Here is a 20,073-nt window from a genome sequence, read left to right as displayed (position 1 = left end):
CCCCGGGTTGTGCTTATATTTGCCCTTTTCCAGTCATCTGGAATCTCTCCAGTCTTCCATGACTTTTCAAAGATAATCGCTAATGGCTCAGATATCTCCTCAGTCAGCTCCTTGAGTATTCTAGGATGCATTTCATGAGGCCCTGGTGACTTGAAGACATCTAATTTGTCTAAGTAATTTTTAACTTGTTCTTTCCCTATTTTAGCCTCTTCTGATCCCACCTCATTTTCACTGGTATTCACTATGTTAGACGTCCGATCACCACCAAACTTCTTGGTGAAAACCGAAACAAAGAGGTCATTAAGCACCTCTGCCGTTTCCACATTTTCTGTTATTATTTCCCACCCCCCCATTGAGTAACGGGCCTACCCTGTCCTTGGTCTTCCTCTTGCTTCTAATGTACTTGTAAAATGTTTTCTTGTTACCCTTTATGTCTCTAGCTAGTTTGATCTTGTTTTGTGCCTTGGCCTTTCCAATTTTGTCCCTACATACTTGTGTTAGTTCTTTATATTCAACCTTTGTAATTTGACCTAGTTTCCACTTTTTGTAGGACTTTTTTTTGATCATTGAAGATCTCCTGGTTAAGCCAGGGTGGTCTCTTCCCATACTTCCGAGGGCTGAATGTGTTCCCTCTGCAATACTTCCTGCTCATGCTAGCCTGGAGACACAAATCTGGGCAGGGAACTGAATCTAGGTTTCCCTCACGGAAATACAAACTTGTATTGGCCCAAAAATCTAGATAATGGATTACATGCAGCTTATGGAGCTATCATATCATTGCTATAAATCAGAAAAGTCTTTATTTAGAAGATAATAATGCTGCTGCAGCCCATAAGATGGCTTCATCCTTTCAGCCCCCAAAAAGTGTTACTGAAGAGCCATAGTAGTTGTGAAAGGGAAAGGAACAGAAATATAAGAAGCTTCCTACAATAAGTAGAAGCAAGCTATTGCATCCTGCAAGCCAGAGAGCTACTGTAACTGCCTATCAAAATTAAGCACTGAAAAAGCTTATTACATCTTTAAAATGATAATCTATCAAAACCACTTAAATAAGAATCTTTTCTAAAAACATAGTTTGTGCCAAAAAATGAATTAAAACATTAAAAAGAAGAATAGACTAAAACTAAATTATCTAATTTTTTAATAAGAGAAAAAAATAGACAGGGGCAGTCAAGCCATTTTATTTTTTATAAATGCATTTTTTATTTTTGTAGGGAATCCTTTAGGAAATAGTCAGTGCCCAGAGATAGCAAAGTAGATGTAGAGAAAACAAGGAGCTTTTGTATTTAATGCATGGCTTTGCAAACAGAGTAGCCAGCTTTGACAGAAAGGAAAGAATGCCAACATAATGAGCGAGTCAGACCAAGACTAGACTGGATGCTGGAACGGACTACACTGACTACACTGAAAAGACAAATACCACCAAATAAAAATGTAGCTGCGTTGGTCCCAGGATATTGGAGAGACAAAGTGGGTGAGATAATATCTTTTACTGGACTAACTTTTGTTGGTCCAATAAAAAAATATTACCTCACCCACCTTGTCTCACCAAATAAAAATGGCAGACTGACCTGTTGCTCATATCTTTGTTTGAGTTCTTCCAACTGCCAAGAGAATTCTTTTGACTGCTTTTCACGGAGAGATTTTGATCTGCTTAGATCTGATTCCACCTTTTCCATCTACAAGGTAAACAAAGGGAATATTTAGTTTTTAAATGTATAGCTTCAAACACATTTTGACACATTTTTGATAGATGATGGCTAATCAAAGGCCTGAAGATAAAAGTCAATAAAAAAATCCCCATTTGTAAGGAAATGAACATATCAGTATATTGAGGATCATTAGTTAGTTACACAAATATATCACCTATATCACCTGTTTCTGATTAGCATGCAAGGTCTTATTTTTCATTCAATAGTTGTAACATCCCACAAAAATCAACTGAATATTATTTATACATGACTAAAAATATATTTTTTTAAAATATACTGCTTGTTGAAATTTAGTGGAAGTAATGCTCTGAGTTGGATGCACAATCTATACATTTAAAATAAATTTATCTTAAAATCAGTAAAGAACCTTAAAGGAGAATTATTTGGCAGCAGGTTCTCCGAAAACAGTCATTGCGTATGAATAATGAGTCACACAGATTCCCCTACATGGTATCGAGGAAGCAATTTCATAATTTGGGGTAGGTCTACACTTACCCGGTAGTTCGGCGGCGAGCGATCGAACTTCTGGGTTAGACTTATCGCGTCTTGTCTGGACGCGATAAGTCGAACCAGGAAGTGCTCGCCGTCGACTGCGGTACTCCAGCTAGACGAGAGGAGTACCGCGGAGTCGACGGGGGAGCCTGCCTGCCGCGTGTGGACCGAGGTAAGTTCGAACTAAGGTACTTCGAACTTCAGCTACGTTATTCACGTAGCTGAAGTTGCGTACCTTAGTTCGAATTAGGGGGTTAGTGTAGACCTGGCCTTAGTTAACAAAGGCTTTTGTATCAAAAGCACAACTATCAGTTCTGTGTCACATTTCCAAGGGTTTATGTACCTACAATACGACACCTCACTTCTTACCCACCAATTCCTTTTAGATCTAGTTCCCAACCTAAGTAGCAGTACCTCCCTAAAGGGGGCAGAAGAGGGAAGGGGAATATAGCTATAAGGAATCCACTTTCTGCTGCAAGTCCATCGGCCATACCAGAAGAAGAAAAACAATGAATTTCTGTACCCCAAGCTAAAATTCTTATTTGGCCTAAAGGAGTGCCAATAGATGTATTTGCCAATGGGCTCAAATGCCACTTCTAAGCCAGATAAGGAGGAGGAAAGTGATCACTAACAGTGGGGAAGCCATTTTAATTAAAAGTTATCTCAAGTAAAGAGAAAGATACATGGCCAGGATTGTTTTCCCAGATATAGGAAGGGGACGAACTGCAGGCGGAGCACAAACAGCAATGCCTCTCTTCCTTGTCTCCCCCCCCCCCCCCAGTAAGCCCTTAAAAGAGGGACCTCCATTGCCATCATCACCTTCTCTCTCCTCTCAATCCAGTTTAGACCCATCCTTGTAGCCCTTTATTTCCCCATCTCATACATCAAAGAAAGGGAGGCCCCTTAGTTTTTCCCCAACTACACTTTACAAAAATGAAAAACTAAAGCAAAATAAAGTCCAAAATATTAAAAGAATCGTTTTAATAATGAAAATGTTCTAAAAATTGACACAGAAAATGTATACAAATAAAGTAATATATTATATAAACTCTACAAATAAAACAATATGTTTCTGTTATTTAATCTCTAGCACAGAGTATGCATATTGGCCATAAAGTGCAATGAGGTTTTCTGATTCTCATTTGCCAATCCCAACAAATACTAGAGCCAAAATATTGTCACATATTCTGTTTATTCATTTTTTGGCAGTTACTATTTGGCTTTGTAAATACTTTTCTTTTGTGAGTGATGTGTATACAGTGTTTTTAATCTAAACTTCTATAAACCAGTCTGATTTTTCTCCCTTTGTCTTTGATGCAGCATGCAGTGTATGCTATTAAAATCAACTGGCTAATGCTCGAAGCAGCATGTATGAAAACATCAGTTATATTTATACCCACATAAACACCAATACATGAAGTTTTGTCACAGGACAGCCACCTAGATCAGGAAAAAACAAAACTGAGCTTAAAGTTGAAATTGTTTCAGTCACCCATCTAATGGACATCAGATGACTTAATAACCATGAGCTTATTGAAAAATAAGAAGCAGATGGCAAGTGATATCTCAAAGTCATAAATTACATGAATAAATAAACCAAATATCAATGATACTAACTGATAATGCCAGACCCCACTCCATTTGTTACTTCCTTAATTAACATTACAATGAAAAGAGGATTTCAGAAGTTTAATATTTGCAGTGCAGTTCAGAGTCCAGTGTTACTATAGTTACTAAAGATTCCATTTTATGATGTCAGTAGGTCATTCTATGCTCTATCCAACTAGGAGAAAGCAATGGCATTTGCTCCAATATTATATCACTTTGTCTTTGGAAGAACATATGTAGCTTATTTGAGAATTGGGTGCATGTGTGGAGGGGAAATGAGAAAGGACGGGTGAAAAGAGAGCTTCAGTATTGTTTCTCTGAAGTACTACTTGAAGCTTAGTCACTGTAGCATAGTTTCCTACAATCTCTTACATTATCATTTGCTCTTTATGAACTTGACCCCAAGAGGTTCATAACCTGCAAGCCTCACTGAAGTCAATGAGAGTTTGAAGAGTTCAGTACCGCTCAGGAACAATCCCTATATTCTGAACTGCTTGATAACTTAGAAGTTTAGAAGGCATGACTGCCACATGCTATCAACATTTACAACATGGTTTGACATGTCTTAGCAGAAAAACAATAGCCTTGAAATACTCGTTAATACAGAAAATTGTGCTATATGCTTAATAAAGGCAAAGCATAAACTGATTTGCTCTGTCAAGAAGGAATGCACAATTGACATCTGAGTTTTCCATTTACGTTTAGGATGAACATATAGGGCCCAATTCTGCCACACTTGTCACATTGGGTAGTACAGTACCTTACTCTGAAAGGTGCCCCACTGAAAGCAAAAGAATTAGTCAACTTGAGTATTTTTGGTATAATTAATCCCACAGCGCTATGTTAGAAACCCAGGGGTAAACTAACTGGGCTACTTGAGCACCTCAGAATAAGAGGAGGCACTGTGTTTCAGAGATACCAGACAGCAGCAGCAAGCCTCCCAGCCAGGGTTGACAGACTCAGGATCACACTACCGCACTACAAATAGCTGTGTAGACCATGCTGGCTCTGAAGCCTAAGGAAGGGGGTAGTCTACAAAGCCCAAGTTCCAGCCCAAGATGCAACTTCAAAGTGCCATCTACATAGCTATTTTTAAAGAGGTAGCTCAAACTCCGTAAGCCAAGTCTGTCGACCTGGGGTGGGAGGCTTGCTGCCAGGGGTTGCGCAGGCGAACATATACCCAAGAGACTGGAGAGTAATTTGTGACACCCCTTTGTGGGGTGCACCATAATCCTCTCCAAGTGGCCAGTCAGATCCACTGGCTGAAGCTTGCATAGGAGAAATCATTGCTCCATCTATTGCCTGTTCCCTCTCTGCTCTGAAGGGAAGCATTTGGCACACAGCCCTTTGTTCTCCCCCCTAGAGTTGCAATACAGGCAGACCTTAAGTGGCCATGCAAGGGAAAGGGGATTCTTACTTGCTTCTACGCCTCTATATGGTCACAAAAGGCTTGGCACGATGAAGCTCTCATTAAACAGTAAATCCAAAGAAGATAATTCTTAGTAGATGCAACATCCATTTAATGCTCTCCACCAAAACTCTCAAAAATATTCTAATTTTTTCTGCCATTAGAGACTACTTTCTAAGTAATGACATGATCCTTTGAAATATGCCCATATACTTTGCTACTTTCACTTCAATTCATTTCAGTCCTTCACAGACAAATCACCAATGGTAAATGGGCACTTGTGTTAGGGATATTTTCCCCCCCACAATCATCAATTTAAAAAAAAGCACTGAAAATTTCAGCATTAAACCAGAAATTGTCATGGTATTTCAAGGCAAAATTGTATTACCAATCTAATTCTTTCCAATAAAGTACAAGAAATAAACAGACATTCTACTGTGCCTAATTAAGCATTTCAAAATCAAATGGGCAGCATTGGGGGCAGGGAGGGAGCTAGTTAGATGGCTGGAAATTTGCTTCAATCAAAGAGTTGCCAAAGTGCTGATTCTCCCAAAAATGTCAAGTTTTACCACAACAATCATATGGATCAAGTGTTAATAAATGATGTCCAGATGGAGACGTCTTTCTGTTGTACTGTGAGCAAAATAAGGTTAGACCACACATTAATGGAATGCCCGTTATATTAACAACAGTGTAAATTCTAAAAAAAAAAAAAATCCTCTATCAAAAATCTTCTCCTAAATCACTACATAGACATTTACTCAGACAAGCACAGCACAGCTCTCATATATCAAATAATTTGCATAATACAAAAATTTTATAATAGTCAACAACAATAGGACTACCTCCATGTAAGGTAATACTTATCAGCTCTTAATGTATCTATTTGTTCGTTGTGGGCCTGATATCAATAGGTGTTAATAACCTACAGTTCTCACAAAATCAATGGGAGTAAAAGGTGGGTAGCACAACCTCCCTCTTCGCCCACCCTGTTTGCCCCAAATGGTTCCTACAGTCTAGTTTCGAGGGAGTCAGTCCAGATTTACATTGGTTTTACTGAGTGCATAATTTGCCTCAGTACGTTTAAGTTTTAACATTAAGGACCATATTCTGATGCTCTTATTCATTGAATAGTACCTTACTACTTACTGAAGTCACAGACTACTCATGCCGTAAAACTAGTCAGAATTCTGCCTTAAATCAATAATATCTGAAATATACATACAGACAAAATGTTTAACAGTTGGTTAGTTCAAACAATAAAAATGTGAACATCTACTGCATATCTAGTTCAAAAAAGAATTAGATAAATTCATGAAGGATAGGTCCATCAATGGCTATTAGCCAGGATGGGCAGGGATGTGTCCCTAGCCTCCGTTTACCAGAAGCTGGGAATGGGCGACAGGGGATGGATCACTTGATGATTACCTGTTTTGTTCATTCCCTCTGGGGCACCTGGCATTGGCCGCTGTCAGAAGACAGGATACTGGGCTAGATGGACCTTTGATCTGACCCAGTGTGGCCATTCTTATGTTAAAAAAAGAAATTCTCAGCTATGAACAAATTTCTTTAAATTAGCGTATCATTTTACACAGTGTTTCACTATTACAATTTTTCATTGCTTAACCTTAGCGTGTTGAGTGTTTATGAAACTAAAATATAATATCCCAATGATGGAAACAACAATCCAAGTCAGTATGCAAAACACACAAAAATTAAACAAAGACTGATACAAACCAATAAGAGCATGAAGATTAAAAATTATGGCTAACTATTGCTTAGCTCATTTTCCCAGGCCTAAGTACAACAGCACATAGTAAATCACATCTCATACTGCACTGGAACTCCTGTAATAACAAAGCACAGTGATGAGCCAAATAAAGAATGTAGTGTAAGCATTTGTTTTGCAGTTCCTCACTTGTGATGGATTTCTCTCATCATTATGTAATTTAACAACCTTGCTAATGTCTTGCACATCAGGTGGATAATGCCTTAGGTCAGGGGTTCTCAAACTGGGGGTCAGGACCCCTCAGGGGGTCGCAAGGTTATTACATGGAGGGTCTAAGCTGTCAGCCTCCACCCCAAACCCCGCTTAGCCTCCAACATTTATAATGGTGTTAAATATATAAAAAGTGTTTTTATTTTATAGAGGGGGGGGGTCGCACTCGGAGGCTTGCTATGTGAAAAGGGTCACCAGCACAAAAGTTTGAGAACCACTGCCTTAGGTGGTGGTGGTTTTATGTACCACAGACAAGGAATTCTTCCATTTTTTTCTCACTCTATCCCCAAAGTTCCATCTTGTGGTGAGTCTGTCTCAGGTGAGGAGAACTTCCTCCAGAATAGGTCTACACTGACAGCATTATTACAGTGAAACAGCAGTAGCTAGCACTAGACTAATGACACTTCCTAAGCTATACGTCAAATGCAGTTATCTAAGGCAGGGAATTAAAAGGATTTGGTCTTTGAGTTGTTCTTTCTTTGCCAAGAAAATCAGTTCAATACTGAACAGAAGCCATTATCTGCATGCCCCAAACTGTAAGCTCCTCAGGACAAGGCAGTGTTTTCCTATCTATTTGTTCAACTCCTAATACAGAGAGCCCCAATTCTCTTTCAGCTCTCTGGGCGAAACCGTAATACAAATAAAAAGAAAGAGAAGATCACAATGATGATAATAACTAGGGCAGCCTGCTATAGCAAAGAGGATATTCAGTCAAATTTTCAATGAAGCATCCTAAACTACTCATTTTAAAACTAGCAACTGCAGAAAATAGAGGGTAAATGCATGCAGGTGGGACTATTTGCCTACATGAATGTAGGGTTTTGCAGTGCCATTCAGAAAGCTCCTTTGACAATTTGGCCATTAACATTTTATCTCTTTGGTGAATTAAATTAAATCACAAATATTTTACTGTCTTAGATAGCGTCTATATTTCTTTCTCCGCCATTGTTTCACACCATGATATTTGTTTATGAACAAAAACAGTCAATTATTGAGCACTATCCACCATTTCCATTCAGTAAGACCACACAAACCACTGCTTGACATTGTCATAAGGCAGTCTCTCACCACAATTCAATAAGAATATAAGAACGGCCATACTGGGTCAGACCAATGGTCTATCCAGCCCACTATCCTATCTTCACAGTGGCCAGTTCCAGGTGCGTCAGAGGGAACGACCAGAACAGGTAATCATCAAGTGATCCATCCCCGTCACCCATTCCCAGCTTCTGGCAAACAAAGGCTAGGGACACTTCAAGGCATGGTTTTGCATCTCTGCCAATCCTAATAACCAATGATGGACCTATCCTCCATGAATTTATCTAGTTCTTTTTTGAACCCTATTATAATCTTGGCCTTCACAACAATACTTTGGATGAAGCTGAAGGTATTACGAACCTGGACTGAGGCATCAGTGAATGAAACCGAAAGAAAGAACAGTTTTGTTATCTTAAATACATTTTCTCTCTCTGTATTTAACATACAAATGGAATGGTATTCAGCACATAGAAAATGAAAAAAATACATAGCAGTTTTATGGAATTCAATGAAATGTATTTTTAAATTTCCTGGAGCATTTCAGATTTTTGTTTCCTTTTTAAGGAAATTTAAAAAAAACCACACACTTCATGATGAATGTATTTTCAGGATTATTTTGCGCAAACTTTTTCTTGAAAATAATTAAATCATGAGCCCAATCTTTCTGGCTCAATGAAACCATATCTTCAATAAGAATTAAAAATATATTTCTCACTTGGAGCAGAAGTAAAATGTAGTAATTTAAGTAAAAATGGAGAGATTCAGATTAGAGAAAAATGTAGGACAATGACTTTGAAATTTTAGGGCCTGTTTTATTGCCCTGATGGGTCTAGTTTGCAAAATAAAAGTTGCCTTTTCAAAACAGACTCCGCTTTTTTATTTCAAAATTCCATTATCTGCTCTCTGTACAAGACTTTTAAAACAGAAGATGCCTTACAGCTCTGCTGCTTTTATACTGAAGATTATGAAAGAAGCAAAACCAGCATTTCACAACAACAAAAACAATTGTTAAAAATATAGACTGCATGCAAAGTTGAAAGGTTTTCATTCTTTTCAACAAAATAAGCAATCAAATTTCTAGCACTACTGCTTTGTTTCTCACCAATATTTGGTTCGTATTACACCACTAATATGAATTAAAAAGTTAATGATTTCTGAATAAGACGTATATATCTGTATAGTATTTATCTCAATTATGTTTATGCTATATTTCATTTCAGTTACCGGTAAATATTTATATCATTTTTACTCTTTTTCCATCATTTTACCAAATCAATTTCATACTGAAACAAAACAGTAAACAAAAAATCTTATCACATAAGACTCTCTCTATGCTGTACATGGATTATGCAGAAGCGATCCCTTTAAGAAGTTGTAAAATGTTGATTCTTATAGTATCATACATTCATATAGCTCCTTTCATCCCAAACAATTCTGAAGCACAAATAATATTTTACAGATATCTATTGATGGCTAGAAGTGGCAACTGCAACAAGATCACATCTTCCACTATTTCTATTGCTCTCCAATGCAAGAGGAAAGCCTCAGAACTGAAACAATCTCTATTTTATAGAAGTGTTCACCAAGGTGCTTTACCACCAGTTGCCCCTTAAATCCATTGCAAGTCTCATGCTACATCATCCTGTAATAAGAAACAACTGGATTTTCCCATTAAAGAGGCAAGTTGGCAAGGCAGAATGAATCAGGTCAATTCACTAGACTGAGATACCATAAGCATTTTTATGACATTAGTAGGCCACTCCATGTACCTGCATCTCCCTTTATTTCTCATCCCTTCCCACTCTACTGTTCATTATTCTCACTCGTGTGATATCTCTATGCTCCTTCAGGCCAATACATTAATCTAGTTTGTTCTGTAAAATGACTATCACACGAAGTAGTATGTAAATAAATGATCGTTAATAGTAATTTTCAAGTGGGAAAAAGGCTTTTGTTGTCATCTGCTCATCAGTGACCATCATTAGAATGAGCCTGGCTCTGTTCTCATTGAAACTATTGCAAAATTCCCATTAATAGGAGAATGACATGTCCCTAAAAGAATAGCCAGAGAGACAAAGTTGAAAAAGTGGGAAAGTATAGACACTGTACCATAAAAAGCAACAGAGGGTCCTAACTACTTCTGTTAGTCTTAAAGGTGCCACAGGACCCTCTCTTGCTTTTTACAGATTCAGACTAACACGGCTACCCCTCTGATACTTGTTCCATAAAAGTATATAAACGAACACATTTTACTCTGAATCCTGGAAAAGCTCTAATCAGTAATACGACTGTAGATAGCTGTGTAACAATGACAATTCTGGCTTTCTTATAAAGATGAATCAACTGCTAACAGCCCCCTCTGACTTGCTAGCAAAGTCACTACATTGTGAAAGATTTTGATGTAGCACTATCAAGTGAAACATGTTTCTGGCATTAGAAGATCAGAATATGCTATCCTACTGAGACAGCGTTTCAGAAAGGCTGGCATTGTGACCTTCTCACCTGCTGTTTCATTTCAGCATAGACTTTTTCTGAGTTCAGCTCCACCTGCCGCTTAAACTCCTCCAGGGCAGCATCTGCCTGCTGGGCCTGCAGCCTCTGTACCTCTGTCACCCGAGTCAGCTGCTCCTCCTTCTCCCTAGAAAGTCACAGAACATTTTCAGAGTTCAAGTATCAAATAAAAGAACAAGTGTGCTGGTGTAAAAGAAAGGCCTTTAACCCTATCCGTTTAAAATAGTATTCAGGTTTCAATTTTCTGTCCCAGCTTATGCCAAAAACTTTCCTTAGTAATACTTTGAAGAACAGAACAGTAACCTGGGTAAGAAGTCTAGCATGACTTTATTCAGGGTGGTTAAACACTGGAATAAACTGCCTAGGGAGGTTGTGGAATCTCCATCTCTGGAGATATTTTAGAGTAGGTTAGATAAATGTCTATCAGGGATGGTCTAGACAGTATTTGGTCCTGCCATGCGGGCAGGGGACTGGACTCGATGACCTCTCGAGGTCCCTTCCAGTCCTAGAATCTATGAATCTATGATTTTCACTTTCTCTTATTGGATTTAGCAAGCCTATACGGATATCATGAAAGCAACACCGCCTTCAACTAAGATACAACAGCTTAAATGATACAGCTTTATTGTGCCACATATAAACTTTTTCTTTAATCTTTCCTTCAATAACTATAATGTATCTTCCACTGATATTTAAATGGGAAAAAAGGGCTTTGCAGTTCGACTATATTGTTCCATTAACTGACCAAGATCATGTCCCCTGTACCATCTCTGCCAAGGGGGAGACAGGATGATTCAACTGCCTGGCATATATTATGTTTTTCAACACTCAAAATATTAAGTGTTGAAAACATGAGGCATATGGTACCTGCATAGTCAAATCTAGTGAAAACCCTTAATCCTATGACATCCAGTCAGCCTTTACAGAAGTGACATGAGTTAAATTTCCAAGTCTTATTATCCCAAGGCACTGTATCTTAATATATCAAAGAATGAACTACTATTTTTAGGAGCCTGTACACATATTTGCATTGTTATTTTTAAAATATTATCAAGGTGTAACAAAACTATCACGATATACATATGAAAATATATACATAAGCAAAAAATCATAGGCATCTGCCACTGTACTGACATATCACTGTCCTAATTCGTAAATAATTTTTAAACATTTTGATGCAAACTTTTGAAAGGAAGAAAAATAAGTTAATAGGAAATGTTTAAGGATATTACATTTTTAATATCAAAGGCCAGATCATAGAAACACCTTTTAGTATAGAGAGGCATAGCATGGTGGCATAAATGGCAACAGAAAAATAGTTAAAACAAGGCCTGGATCTACTAGGTGGTTCTGGTTCACATTTTCATTTTATACGCAGGGATAGCCCCTTATGGTGAATATCCCATTTCTTGACTGAAATGATTGCCATCAAAATCAGACACGTTAGAGATGGAAAAGACCAACAGTTATCTATCCCATCACCCTGCCAGCACTGAGCTCGCTATATATCAACAAGCAATCTTTTAATAAAGGTCTGGGAGCTGCCAACTCCGATATGCTGGAAGTTGTTGCATTCCCACCCGCTTCTATTGCTTTCATAACAAACTTTGACAAAGAAAGCATCTTAAATCTTCACAAGTTGGGGGATCAGGAGAGGATTCTATCCTCAAAAAGATCAAATAACTGTTGTAGGTTATGGCTAACTACACACAGAAAACTAAATGGTCATGTAACAACAAAAATATATTTGAAAAAATACCCTATATTTCTGCTGACCTGTATTACTGTAGGACAACTCAGACGTAAGGAGACTGGGAATTCTCTTATATAGAGCATACCTATTTTTCCTCCCCTCCATGTAAAAAAGGAACTGGGCACAACAAAAAGACTTACATGCTAATTTTAATTATGATACTTCATTAGATTTTCTCACATAATACATTGGAAATATCCTGGTTCTGCCATTTTTCTTTGTCAACCACCTTAGCCTTTTTATGCTCTCGCCGAAATATTGTTAGCTGGTATATATAACCCTTAGGCAAACATTCTTTATGCTCAATGCCAAAACATTTCCATTTTCTAGTTTCCTTTTATGGACTGCGTAAAGATGCAATCCTCTACATGAATTTAATGCACCACATTTCCAACCCACTTACATACCAGTAGCTTGTTCTTTTCACAAACAACTAGTACCAGCTGCTTTTTCTTTATACAAAACATTGTTTTATTTCTGTAACAGTCCCTTATTTTAACCTATGAAATTAAATGTTGCTTCTCAGTTACTTTTAAAACTATGTACATATTAAGTTGGCTCACCCTCCTTTGCATTCCCTATGTTCTTGTCTGAACAATTTAGGTCTCCCCATATTCTTTTACACTAGCACACTTTTCACATGTTTCATTAAATCCAAGAAGACAAAGTTCTTTAGATTGACATATACTTAATGGCAGTTCCTTTGTTTTTGTCATGTTTTTGTCATGTTTCACACTTTAAATAGAAAAATAATGATGATTCATAACATTTTGTAATTCTATGGTAGCTTCTACCTAAGATTCTCAAAATGCTTTACAACCATTATTGGGTTACTCTCAAAATAGTGCTGTGAGGAAGGTAGGGAGCATCATTTTTCTGATAGGAAACCTGAGGCACGGCAATTGCCAAGAATACTCTTCCACTATCACATGACACATGACAGTTGAGTCATGCATTGAGCCAGATACTTTACCTTCATATCTAGACTCAATCATCCCCCTGAAATCCATGCACTGAGGGGGGGTGGCATCTGCATGTAGAAATTGGGGAAGGAGAAGGCTCAAAGCAGAGATAAGAAGAACATGCATCATTCCCCCCTCTTCCAGCCCCATTGGGATTCTACAGGAAAATTAATACAGCATAGGTTGAATTAATTTTCTGCTGGGTCCCTGTGCGTTGTAGAACCTCCTTAAAGTGAGGTAACAAAAGCAGACAAACTGGAGAGATCCTAGCAAAATGCCACCAGTAAGGTGCTGCTTAGGAGAACTCATTTAGAGGAAACATTGTGAGAGGAACTTCAATGTCTTTCTAATCCTCCCCAAGGGCCCCTACCCTAGGTGACTGAATCCTGGGAGACAATTTACTCCTCCTGTCCATCTGAAGCCTTAGCATCAATTCCAGATAAGAAGTAAAAACAAACATAGAGCCTATTCAAACATATCCCCACTGATAATTGACAAGAGACAATGGAACTCATTGTCTACCCAATAATGTGATGATAAAACTAAATTTAAAAGGAGGTGTCAGTCTTTATGCTATTAGAGAACTTCCTAATTGGTTTTCATGCATCTACTTCCTTGAAGACTAGAGTTTCATACTGAAATATTATGAAATAAATGCAATGAACTCTACTTAACCTTTAGAAATCTGATTTTATGTACCTTCCTTTCTTTCAAGGATTTAATCCCATGAACAGATACAACATGCTCATTATAATCAGGAATAAGACTTCATTTTTTTCAAGGGTGTGGGCGTCAGTACTGTCTACTTGTTATACATTTAAGATTTATATTGGAGCTTAGAAAACATGTACAACAATGGACTGTGGTTCACAAATGTAAGAGCAGCTTTATTTTTTTCCCCAGACATTGAGCAGTGTGCTTTGCATGAAGCACTAAAATATTCACTTTGAAGATTATTTTTTCTGTTGTACTAGTTGTGGGGCCCAGTACAATACACTTACATCACTCAAATCCCCTAAAGCTGAGCCGGCATGAATATAAAAAAAAGGGTGAATTTACTCTTTGGCCCCAATTTATTTATAAAAAAGCAGCAAATTCCTCTTGTGTCAGTGTATAAAGGGTAAGGCAACAGAATTAGAAGTCTTACACAAGCACAAATCATTGCAGTTAAAGTTGACTATGAAGTCTAGGATGGCAATTTGAGAAAGAAGCACTGTGAAGTGTATTTATAAATGGAATATAAAATGTTTTTATTTACTTTTCCTTAGTTCTTCATCATAATCATTTCCCTTGGCTTCTAGAATGTCTTCCTGGACGTAATAATCAAGCAGTAAGCTATTACAGTATTACAAATCAAATCAATGGAAAACAGTGGTGGTCCAGTGATTTACATGAGATAGAATAACCTCAAGAGGCTCTCTCAGATGTAGTATGAACCAGTATTATTGTGAGTAAGGTTCCCAAGGGCCTTTGGATGCCTACCACAATATGACACAATAAAAAAAAATTAAATAAAAAGGCAACACTGGCAGAATGGTAGGGAAGATAAGCCAATCTATAAACCACCCATTCCCAGCACAAAGAACCCACCAAACACAAATCTTCCATTCATTATGACATTTCAGAATTCTCTCTCTCTCTCACACACACACACACAAAACATTCCTGGGTGATTAATTTTATTTCATACCCCCACTGCTCAGCATACACACAATTTGTAGTTTATAGGTTTTTTCAGTAATATTGAAAATTTGTAGGTCATAACAGTCCTTAATGTTTTCTTGTTAAAATGATACCAGTCAGTCAGATTCATGACTATGTAAGTTCTTTGCCAAGTCCTCTTACATTCCTGGCAGCTGTGGAAACCCACTTATAGGGACTGAGCAGCCTAAGGCTTATAAAGGTTGGTGAAACCTATAAATGGAGATGAAGGAATCACTTTGACAAAGATGTATTTTACAGAAGAGTGTGTTTTCCTGAAGCCTAACGGCATGGACACAGAGGACAACAGTATGAAATATCCAGTTTATGAGCAAGGTGTATGTACTAAAATTCAGTGTGAAACATGCCGCAGTACGGTAAAATTTCTCTCCCTTTCTATGTTTTCTATGCCAAAAATAGTTGTGAAGACAGCATTAACACAGATGGCTTCATTTACAGTCCTGAGATTTGTCATGTGCCAGCCACTTCAATTCCCTTAAAAATAAAGAAAAAGAATTTTCAAAGTAACACATTAGCATAGTCTACCTTCTGCTAAGTATTCCTGCCATTTAAAATTGATGTATTTGGCTAACCTAGGCATTTGGCAACTACTGAAATCACTGAGAGCTTTTTCTATGGAAGCTAGATAATGCCCATTATGTTAATTTTGGGATCAGATTCTGACTTGGATTATGTGCCTGTTCAAGGGAATAAGAGTGGATTAAGAATCCAACTTTTATATACACCCAGTGTGGGCTACCATGACTTTAGGTTCATGCCACTAGGTGTAGGCAAGGCTATTCACCCATTTACACCATCCCTGGAGCAGCTGAGTGAGGACTAAATGGAGATTCCCCACTCACTGTCATTGGAGCAGATCCAGTGCAGGAGAGTAATAATTTACCAACTGTGTTGGCCAGAAGAATGTTATTACTTCCCAGGAGATAGGAAGATGCAGAGATAGACTGTTAGTCAGAGGTATGACATCTGAGTCACAGTGCCTTTAGGGCTGTTCCTGGGAAGGTGAGGGCTTAGGAACCATCCGCTTGCTTTAGGGCCACAATCTAGTCATTGGTTATTTATAGTCACACCAGCTACCAGTCAGCTACAATATGGATAATGACAGGAACATTTAATCATTATTAGTTTCTGAGAGTGGCATGCTGACAGCAAGCCATAACAGCTTCACAATCCCAGTGTAGTTTAAAAAAAAAAAAAAAGGTAACAACATTGAGGAAAAGAAAACAATGTAATTTATAATACCCAGGGATCACTGTGGAATTGCACTGAAGCAAGGGAGATTTAGGTTATGTATTAAGAAAAACTTTCTAACTATAAGGATAACTAAGTACTGGAACAGGCTCCCAATGGAGGTTGTGGAATTCCCGTCATTAGAGGTTTTAAAGAACAAATTAGACCAGTGGTTCTCAACCTTTTCTTTTCGTGGACCACTTGAAAATTGCTGAGGGTCTCGGTGGACTGCTTAATGATCTTTCCAAATGTTGTTTGTACTGGTAGCTAACTATTATAAAGCACTTTGGATAAAAGCGCTATATTAAAAAAACCTTAATAATAATAATTTAACTTTTTTTGTTCTGCAAATAAAAGCACACAACTCATGTTTTCATATCAATAGTCCTACTTTTCTAATGGGATGAATGTGCCCTCTCTCCCCCTCCGTGGCAGCCCTTGAGCTGGGGCTGGGAAGGAGGGGGGTATATCCCCATGACAACAGCCACAGAGCTGAGGCTGGGAAAGGGGGCCGTCTCTCCTGGCAGCCGCAGTCCTAGAGCTGGGGAAAGTCGCCTCTTTCTCTGGTCGCCGCAGCCCTGCACATCCCAAATTCCCTCCACCCCCTCTTCGCACCACACTGCCCCCTTCCACCTACCCCTTATTCCTCCCAAGGCCACCACCTCACCTTACATGTGCGTCTTCTCCAGGGTCATTGCACCTAATTAGCGCAGCCACACTTGCACGGCTCCACTAATTAGGTGGGTGGCCCTTCATTCTCTCATGTGCGGCCACCCAGGCACACACCTTAGAGGGAACTATCCGTGGACCACCTGAATGGAGCTCGCGGACCACTGGTGGTCCACGGACCACAGTTTGAGAACCTCTGGATTAGACGAATACCTATCAGGGATGGTCTAGGTATACTTGGCCCTGAGTCAGCATAAAGGGCTGGATTAGATGACCTCTCAAGACCCCTTCCAGACCTATGAATTTGTTATTCTTTTCAATGCAATTGTCCTCATGATTTAACATGTCTTTCCTACCAAAAGAATACAGAGAATTTCAGATGGGTAGTAAATATTCAATAGTTCATTCATTAAAAGTATATAAAAAAAGATTGTATTTAATATATATTTGGTTTCTAGCACATCTCAAATACTTTTTGAAACTTAATGCCTTTTTGTTTCAATTTCCTTGTTTTTCCCCTACATGTATTTAAAGATAATGCAGCTGAAACAGCTCTGGGACACTACCTCCATAAAAATCTACTGTTTCCAGTTTGAGTTTTCTTATGCCAGTCTCAACGATATAGAAAGATCTCCTCTATCACCCCCACCCTTTTGTCTTGTGTAATGTGGTCTAAAATGGTGCGGGTGGGGGAGGGGACACTGCCTAAAACCTATTTTTCAACTGCTGTGTCACACACTTCAGTGCCATCCAGGTACAGCAACACAGCTCATCTAGACTAGGAGAGGAAAAATTGCTTTGAGTTCAAATGCAGCACTCCCTTCAAAACTAAAGGAACTTCTCAGTTAAAGTTCCCATGCGGTTTCATAACCACCTTAACTCTGCCTAGGCCCTCACTAAGCTGTAACAGCATTGGGCAAATACAAATTTGGCTTTTGTGGCAGATATTTAAGAGCCTTCTTAGAGGTCTCTCTGTTATTTATTTATATAATTTATATAATCTGTGGGTTTGATGTTTGATGGTTTGCTTGTTAAGTATAAAGTCAGTTAACTTGGTTCCTGCAAACAAAGCTAATGACTCTAGAGAACTCTAATTGCTTTGTGCTCAAACGGACAATACAGGAAATCCAAGGCTGGAAAATTATCTCTGATCCCCTCTGGAGAAACTCACAAACCAGTATGAACCAGCTTCTGAGAACTCTGAAATGGTTAAAAGACAGCCTGTGAATTCAGAGAGAGGGTCTACAGAGATGCAGGCTGAACCTCAGACACAGCAGAGGTGACTGGGATAAGTGGAACTTGACTAAATGGGCAAGGAAAGGATAAGGTTAAGAGGCATAAAGATTCTTTTTACTTTTAACCCTTTTCTTTCTACTTGTGATGTTCCTATGGATGGATAAATCATAATTTATTTCGAACAAGCTGTTTTCTGTCACTGCTTTTACCAGCTTGGGTCACAGGTCCTGGAGAGGATCCCATCACAAGGGCCAAAACCAGCTGGACCTGCTGTAAGTAAATACAGGTGGTAAACAGGAGGTTCTGTAGCCTGTTGGTGCAGTCTAAACCAGAGACGAACCATGGGGCTCTACTCATAGAGGTGCAGAAGTAGGCCTGTAACCTGAAAAAAGTGCCCCGGAGAGACTTTCTCTATCCTTATTCTACAGCTAATTTGCATATAACAATTTAATTGGATGTATGAGGGAGACTGCGCAAATGAGTGGATTATTTTGTCAACTGCCACCCTCACAAATCAACACAAATCTCCCTGCACAATCTCCCAGACACAAATCATCACAACACTACAACCAGCATACACAATTACCCCAAACACATATGCCCCTGACCATAGCACACATCCCTCATTCACCTCCTACACAGATCTACACAACTCTCCCTGCACAAAACAACTCACACACAAATCAACACAACCACCCACACAACGCCACACCCAACACTCACTATAAACTCCCAACAGCACTCTGAAGCCTAGAATGTTGAGTCAGTGGGAAGCAACAGAAACTGCTACAAGCATGGCTGACAGCTCTTTTTGCTTAGAATATCATCAGGTTCATTCATCACTGGGTTTCACAGTCTGTTACCATCCAATTTTTAAGTTCTCAGCCATTTTTTTAAAACACTTGACTTTACACCAGTGTGACAGCACAGATTTCCAGCTAGTAGTATTTATATAATGATGTATCACGTCAATGAATGTAGGGTCAATGTTAAAGTGACTGTGGCCCTCTGTGGGAGAATAGTGAGAACTGAATTTTTAAGTAAGAATTTCCTGAATTTTTTTTTATCATGTAAATTCTCAAGGACTGAGTACAATCATTTAAAAACATCCATAAAACTTCCCAACTCTTCTGTGAAATAGATACTATTATGCCCATTTTACAGATAGGGAGAATGAAAAAGCACAAAGGTTAAGTAACTTGCCCAATATCACACAGACAACAATTAGCTAAAAAACCCCGAAATATCCTGACTTCCAGTCAGTCTCTCTCTCTCTCTCTCTCTCTTTTAAAAACAACTGGATAATGATTCCTTGACAATGGACAAAACCTTTATGAGCCCCACTGTCAGGTATCAGGGTATGCATGATTGCGGATTTATGGAGGGCACAGCGGTGGAAAGAACTTTAAAATTTAATTGCATCCATTTTCTTCTGTTTGTAAAAACAAAGATATTTTAGTTGTGCATAAGATTACAAAGAAGTCAACAATTCAAATAATAAAATAAGTAATTAAAAGAGCAGAATATCCTATTCTCAAGAACTTATTCCTTAACATTGTCAGTTTCTGTTGCAGCAAAGAAGGCTATCCAATAGAACTCAAGTCTCCTTTGCAAGTCTCAATAGGCTATGCAAGCATTTAATATGGAGATTTACACTTAATTACAAACTTACAAATACAGCCACTAAAGTCTTAAAGCGTACCTGAATTCCCAGAACATCACTTATGATCTCA

The 20,073-nt window shown here is 38.4% G+C and overlaps 1 protein-coding gene across 1 annotated transcript in view; it reads right to left on the bottom strand.

Moving 5' to 3' along the window:
- The window catches only part of CEP112 (centrosomal protein 112), a 303,594-nt gene that overhangs the window by 149,600 nt on the left and 133,921 nt on the right, over nt 1-20,073 (bottom strand). Inside the window, exons 17-18 of the mRNA XM_065415534.1 lie at nt 10,760-10,895; nt 1,572-1,679 (exon numbers count right to left, since the gene is read on the bottom strand). Of these exons, the coding sequence (XP_065271606.1) occupies nt 1,572-1,679; nt 10,760-10,895 (244 nt within the window). The remainder of the gene's footprint in view (nt 1-1,571; nt 1,680-10,759; nt 10,896-20,073) is intronic.

This window comes from Emys orbicularis, chromosome 13, assembly GCF_028017835.1.
Source record: "Emys orbicularis isolate rEmyOrb1 chromosome 13, rEmyOrb1.hap1, whole genome shotgun sequence".
In the NCBI taxonomy this organism is placed as follows: domain Eukaryota; kingdom Metazoa; phylum Chordata; order Testudines; family Emydidae; genus Emys; species Emys orbicularis.
This window is presented reverse-complemented; position numbering and strand designations above follow the sequence as displayed.